The sequence below is a fragment of the Haliaeetus leucocephalus genome, unplaced genomic scaffold (assembly GCF_000737465.1).
Source record: "Haliaeetus leucocephalus isolate CR32 unplaced genomic scaffold, Haliaeetus_leucocephalus-4.0 Scaffold206, whole genome shotgun sequence".
NCBI lineage: Eukaryota > Metazoa > Chordata > Aves > Accipitriformes > Accipitridae > Haliaeetus > Haliaeetus leucocephalus.
The window spans coordinates 1,358,816-1,366,295 of NW_010972642.1; the positions used below are offsets into that span (position 1 = coordinate 1,358,816).

The 7,480-nt window shown below is 36.7% G+C and overlaps 1 protein-coding gene across 1 annotated transcript in view; it reads right to left on the minus strand.

Moving 5' to 3' along the window:
• Positions 1-5: 5 nt before the first annotated feature.
• The window catches only part of PYROXD1 (pyridine nucleotide-disulphide oxidoreductase domain 1), a 23,215-nt gene continuing 15,740 nt past the window's right edge, over positions 6-7,480 (minus strand). Inside the window, exons 7-12 of the mRNA XM_010566100.1 lie at positions 7,187-7,287; positions 5,775-5,904; positions 4,742-4,854; positions 2,418-2,540; positions 1,983-2,120; positions 6-1,471 (exon numbers count right to left, since the gene is read on the minus strand). Coding sequence (XP_010564402.1) covers positions 1,223-1,471; positions 1,983-2,120; positions 2,418-2,540; positions 4,742-4,854; positions 5,775-5,904; positions 7,187-7,287 — 854 coding nt within the window. The 3' untranslated portion in view covers positions 6-1,222. The remainder of the gene's footprint in view (positions 1,472-1,982; positions 2,121-2,417; positions 2,541-4,741; positions 4,855-5,774; positions 5,905-7,186; positions 7,288-7,480) is intronic.

Genomic DNA, 7,480 nt, shown 5'->3' on the forward strand with positions numbered 1-7,480 from the left:
TTATTTTTTTTTCAAGATCTTAGCAGCTGATGATCAGCAAGGCAAGGTCAAACTCATTATAAACATAAGTTCTGGTAGGTTTTGTTTTGGATCTCCAAAACTTTGAGATGTATACCAACTTAAATATAAAACAAACATGATTACAAACATGGTCTTCATCTTTATTTTTCTGATTAAGCTTTAGTCATTGACAGGATTCAGTCTTTTACCTGTCATTTAACTGAAACTTTTGCCCAAAGTGGAATTAATTCATTTAATTGAACAGACATTCTCTTAAACCACTCCAATTATTTTTTTTATCTGGGAGAAGTACATCTCATCCTGGCTTTTACTGTTCAAAGCTTTTGTGTTAGAGTAGAAAATAAATGTATTTCAGAAAAAAACTTATGGGAGTGTGGGAAATAGAAGATCCATCTTGTTATTATTTGCAGACCACATTCCAAGTAGCAAGAGCTCCAAGCACCCTGTGCCCTAACAGGACAGCTTTCATCTCAGCCAGCTCCACCAAGATGGTCCCATTTAGCTGGAATGGGAGTCCTGAACCTGTGGCAAGTACTCACAGGTGCGAGCAGTGGAGGGGTGCTAGCAGGAGGGTAACACACTGCATGACTGCCTTGTAAAGGTTCACCTGAGCAAGCACTTTTAGGAAGCAGGGGCTTTCCCACCCTAGCCAGTATTCACACCACCCAAGTCTGCAGGTAGCTTTACACAGGTAAGGCAGCACCATCCCATCAAGGCATCCTGGCTCACAAGGGTGGCTTACTGGTTGAGATGAGGAACATGTATGGCATTAAGCCATGGGGAAACCAGGCTCTGGTGACCATGGCAGGCAAATGATGCATGGTTTAGGGAAGAAGGGAGCTATGCAGCAGGCACAGGATTTAACATGTGTCATTTACTTTTCAAAAGTGAAGGCTACCTCACACTCAGGCAAATGCAGTGCCATCTTAACAGCACAGTGGAGCCCACTTCTTAAGACTGTTATAGCACTGTTCTTATATGTTCATCTAATCTAGATGAAAACTCTTTACCAACACTAATCCACTTGCTTTTGTTGCTGCATTTCTACACAGATTTAATTTGCTGCTATTTTGACAAGATCAACACAAAATCTTAATAAGGAAGTGCATTTATCCCTCTCATCTGGTAATCCTGAGGAAACAGTATTTTAGACACATTACTTGGTGTCAAAACTTTATACAAAATGGAAATGGGGTTTTGTTCAGTCAAAATAATCTTCTATATCAATATCTGGATTCAGGAGATCTTCACCATAGGCTGAAAGATCCATTTGATTTAAAATTAAGTTTTCAAAGGTTTCTTCCAAGTCTGTTTCACCAATCAGCACAGCTCCCATCATTCGGCCATTCTGCATCACTACTTTAACATACTCTTGTCCCTTGGTACATCTCAGCATCAGTTCATGGTCTAAGCCCAAGCCTTGAGCATTGTATTTTCCCAAAACCACCACCTAACAGAAGGAAGAAGAAAAAGCACTCATAAGAACATTGCAGTGGCCTTTAGTATTTCTGCTGATAACAGTTCTAAGCTTCAAAAGACTAATGTAAACAGGGAAATGTCTGTCCCTGGGGAGCCTCCCTGCTTCACTGGCTTGCAAACCCACAGTAGAATTAAAAAAATGTTCACCTTGAAACATCATACACAAAACCCAATAATGAACCACTTACCATGCCAAACTGTGTTGAATTTATCCATGAACAGAAACTTAATGAAATAGAATATATAGATGCAAAATGTATCAGTTGTCATTCACCAATTAAGATTTGTAATGTATCTGTAAACATCTTTTGCCCTCTTCGGTTTCAGCATTCAAAGTTAGTATGAATGGAGAAAATCTAAGCTACATTTATTTTATATAGAGAAAATTGTTTTGTCAATATTAAAGCATCTGCTCAGCGTTAGCAAGTGAACATAAGCAAGCAATGTGTATTACTCAGTGGTTTAAGACTATTATACTTTACCTTGTAATTGAAAAATTTTGTAACATGAGCAAATAGTTCAAAGCTGAAATCCATATCAATCGATTCCCCAAAAGTATCTGCTGCCATGCATTTTGCTGCATACCATCCCATCTGCCTAGCTTGAGTCCACAGTCTCATCTAAAAAAAAAAAAATTAAGAAGATTTAAAAAACACAGATACACACATCCCTGTGCAATGAGTGACAATCACTGTTCTCAATGCATACTACATATTTCCATCATACTCAGAAAGGCTGAGCGGCTTGGCTTTCAGCCACATAATTTTATCTACGTCATCAACATACCCAGGATTATCTACTTGTTCACTGGTTTCTGCTTCAATTAAACTTTCTTTTCTCCCATCTGTGTAATAGTCTGTAATTTACTTTGTAGATTAGACTGCTGCTGAGCACATAATCGTTATGATTTGATTTACCTGATGCCACACTGGACTAGGTTCCCACGACGCCGTGCAGATATCTCCAGCTGCATATATATCTGGCAGGGATGTGTGCATGTGTTTATCTACTTTAAGACCTCCATCTTCACCTACAGCAAACTAAAGTATTTGTAAAGATCAGTTAAAATGATTATTTTTCTTATTGCTAGGTAATTCAACTTCATCCACATTAAGCAGTCATCTACCTTGTTACTTTTTAATGGCAGAGTCCTAAAAAAATTTCAGTAAATTCACTATTCTGCTGAATCAAAACATTTGAAGATATAAAATTATATGAATAAATACTAGGGGAACCCAGCAAGATGCTCTTCTGGATGCCATATAGCAACAAAGAAAAAGGTCATTCAGTGTAAACAACTTACGGCTATTTATTCTCCCATCTCATCTGACTCAATTAGGAAAGACTGATGATAACCACAAGAGAAACACATTGTTCAGACCTCACAATCTCAAGTCTCCTTAGTCTTCAAGGGTAGAAAACAGATCCCAAGAGTGCTATAATGAAGTATTTTTCACAACTGTCTACATATCAAGTATTACTTCTCCACATAATAATGCAACCCTGCCCCCTGCAGATTTTTTCCTGAATTTTACCACACCTAGAACCCTTCAAATAAGCAGAAAAAAAATAGCCTACAAAAGCATAATTTCCTACCAATCCCTGCATTCTTTTCTCACAAGTTTAAGAGCAGATCAGTGTTGCATTTTACAAGTCACCTTCACATATCCTTTAAAATATCTCAAACTCTATGTATTAAAAAAAGCTTAGAACAGAATTACATACCGAGTAAAATTATTTAACATGAGACTATCCAGAGTGGCAAGACATCCATGGTAAGAAACAAAGCATTAAGCATTATTTCTAGAATACAGCATAGGTTTTTAAAATTTTATTACTGATAGGTAGGCAGGGAAGTAACAGAACTTGCCAAATTTCAAATCACACTACACATGTTACAGAGAGACCTAGTCTTAAGAGTCCATTTTGTATTTTTGCCAAGGCCAGAAAATACCATCGCAAATACCTAATTCCTAATCTAACTTTATAACGTAGGCCTTGAAATACTTCATGACTCAACATCAACTTTCTTCTGCTTTATTCAGAGGATAGCGTTTTACTTCCTAATCAGAAGGAACCACAAAATGGCAAGTACCCTAACATACTGGGTTTTGGCCGGGATAGAGTTAATTTTCTTCACAGCAGCTTGTACAGGGCTGGGTTTTGGATTTGTGATGAAAACTGTGTTGATAAACAGGGATGTTTTAGTTGTTGCTGAGCAGCACTTACACAGAGCCAAGGCCTTTTCTGCTTTTCACTTCAGCCCACCAGCGAGGAGGCTGGGGGGGCACAAGGAGTTGGAGGGGACACAGCCGGGACAGCTGACCCCAACTGACCAAGGGATATTCCAGACCATAGGACGTCATGCTCAGCATAGAAAGCTGGGGGAAGAAGGAGAAAGGGGGGGATGTTTGGAGTGATGACATTTTGTTTTCCCAAATAACTGTTATGTGTGATGGAGCCCTGCTTTCCTGGAGATGGCTGAACATCTCCCTGCCAATGGAAAACAGTGAATGAATTCCTTGTTTTGCTTTACTTGTGTGTGCAGCTTTTGCTTTGCCTAAATTGTCTTTATCTCAAACACGAGCTTTTGCACTTCTAACCCTTACGACTCTCTTCCCCCATCCCACTGCGGGGAGTAAGTGACCTACTGTGTGGGGCTGAGCTGCCGGCCAGGGTTAAGCCAGACACCTAACGTGGAGACAGAACGATCTCAAGGCCTGAAAATTCACAAGGCAGCTAGGAACTCTGTGATCATTATCCATGTTTGGATGCTGATTCAAAGTGTGACTTCCCTCAATGAATATGAGCACCTTTATAGCTCAGAATATTGGAAACTGGTTCCTTCCCAGGAAAAAATAGTAAGATTTGTAAGGTAAGAATATGGGGCAGAATTAACATAAAAATTATTCTACATTTTTGCCACATTGACGAATTATACAAGTGTTCTTCTCTCTTTGTATAGGCTTAATCTTAACAGTGTACATTGTATATATACTGTGTATCAGTACATATGAGGAGCAACATAATAAGCCAAGACAACAAATGAAATTCTTTTTTATCATGTTGGGTATTTCCAATATCAACATACCTGCTTTATTTTTAAATGTTGTACAACATTCAAAACCCTTAGCAATTAATGTTTCATGTCAGAATAGAAGCATAAACAAGCTGAAAAAGCTTATTTCACCTTACTAAAAAAACCCAAACCCTTAAACTTCAAAAGAAATAGTATACTCACATTATTGCCATCAAGAAATGGTTTAACATTTGGCACAACTCCAGTTGCACTGACAATGAAATTGCATCCATAAATTTTTCCATTAGTTAATTCCACATATACAGGCCACAGCACTGAAAAAGGGGAAAATTTTGCCCTGAGAACGTAACCAACGGAGGTTATTTTATTAATTATGTCTTACAATAAGATATGAACTAAAAGAAAAAAAAAAAAAAAATCTTTTAAGATATCTAACTGATTAGGGTAGGGAAAAAAAATTTTAAAAAGAAGAAAAAAAAAAATCAGATGTTACCTATAACATTTCTACCTTCACTCAGGACAAGAAAAAAAAAAAAAGAGATTATGGATCTTAGCTCCAAGTCCTACTATTAACTTTCTCTGGAATTTTCCTAAATCAAAGCCCTCATTTGTAGGGGGAAAATACTGTGTCCTGCCTGCCACTGCTTCAGATCCATGGAATGTTCTCTGAAGTACACAATTGGCAAATATTCTTTTATATAAAAATTTACAGATGCACAGGAAATGCCTCAAAAGCAGAAAGAATGTCAGAGATTTTACTTCCTACAACCTTATGCTGAAAGTAATTGGCTGTTAAAATATAATTTAAATATTAATTTTCATTCAGTGGAATTTATAGATAGAATTATTCGTGAAACAAGTGGTATTTTCTTTTACTTTCTTTGAAGGATTAATTCAGTTTTGACACTAAATATTTTGGGGTTTTTTTTGCTTCTGTGTTAACTCCACTATTAATACATGATTTTATTGGACTGTCACAAGGAGGGAATAGTCTGCATACAGGATTTAGGCGACTTTGTGGAAAAAGGGTCTGACCCATAACATTTTATAATTTAATTGTAGCCCATAAATGAAATTCTCAACTACTATAAATTTCTAGAGCTCCATTTATTTTATAGAAATAAAGGATTTATTTTCCAAATCTGTATTTGCTCTAAAACAGCAAACAAGATCAAGCATGCTCCAGCACTGCTGTATCTTCAACACATTATTTCTAATCAGCACTGGCACCTACCCTCATCTGGTTCTACATTTTTCTCTTCCTTAGGAAAAGTCAAAGAAGTCCGTTGCAGTTGTATAAATTCTTGCTGTAAGTGTATTTTCTTTACTTCACATAGTATTTCAATATGTACTTTATGACAAAACTAAAGAAGATTGACAAAATTGTAAAAATAATGATTAGCAATAACAATATTTTTAATAGCAAGTAAACCTTTACCTAAATTGATGTTACTAAACTGGAAAAAAAACCCCATAAATCCCATCCTAAAGCACAGCCCATTAGCATAGTTCCCACACTTTTTTCTTTTTTGGCACAGATCTAACCATAGCAAATGACAATTTACCTGCTTTTTCAGCAGGTATCTGATGTTCCTTGAAATTCATGACAGTTTATATTTTTCTGGCATTCCAGAAAACATATTCAAGTTCCCCTGAGTTTACATGAAGAGAATTCAGAACTTATCAGACTAGAAAAAAGTAAACTCATCTTCCCTATCTTTCAGGAGTCCAAATCCTTCATTTTTCTATCATGAATTAAATTCTGATAACAACAGTAAGTTTATGTTCTAAATGCTGTAAAAAGAAAAAGAAACTATATCGTGTTTCATCAACCCATGTTTCAACCACGTACTCCTATTCTGAGCTCGAGATAGAAGTTGTAAAGTTACCTGTGTCTCTGAACTATTTTGTGGATTCAGGCCTTGAATGGTTTTATTCTCCACTACACAAACATATTTCCACAGCCTTCAACAGCCAAAACACCACTGATTAATCTGCTGAATATCCTAAACATCCTTTAGTTGGTATTGTAAAGCCAATTCTGTAGAATCTATGACTGATCACCTCTTTTTTTTTTAAAGGGTGTTAATAGATGCAAACACCTAGCAGCTAAGAAATTAATAAATAAAAACCTGATAAAAAATTACGAAATGTGAGGATTTTTACTTTATTCAAACATGAAACTCCTCACAATGCTCATGTCCACTACTGATTTTGCATTTTGTAATCTGCTGGGACAGGAGACTGATGTTCCCCGTACCTCTGTACAAATCCTACTGTCCTATTTTTCACATAAGAAAATGTATGTATGGCAGCTAAAATCGGGACAATAGAGGTACCACTGCTTCTGGTTAAAGCTAAGATTGACACCAGTCCTACAGAAATACACAAACCAACATTGATGTTTCAATCTGAAGAACAAATTGCTAAAACCATGACAGTGGATCCAATTAGCCACCTTTTTCCTGAAGCAGAAAGTTGCTTTATTTGTGCTAAGATATTTTCCTGTTTAAGTCTGACAGGAGAATCAGTTCAAGTACATTTTATTTTTATTCTTCTAATTAACCCTGAACATTTCACATTCTGTCATCCTTACCCACTTAAAGCAACATTTAAATAAATGTGTAAGCAAGATTATGATCATACCTCTTTAGTTCCTTTAAGATGTAAGCCCTCATGCCAATCAGGGCCTAAGGCGCTACCCAGTTTATCAGATGCTGCTAAACTTCTTTCTTTTTCCTCACTTCCTGAAGGAAAGAGATGAGAGTATCAGATTTAGTGTGCATGCTTCATTGCCTGCAGAATTTAGAACAAGGATTCTCAACTAAGAGAAATATGATCCAGTTGCCAAAAGGGAAGACAAAAGTGTGTAATGTCCCCAACCCCATTAATTTGCAGACAAATCAGACTCCAAGCCAGTATTTTTAACACCTTTCAACT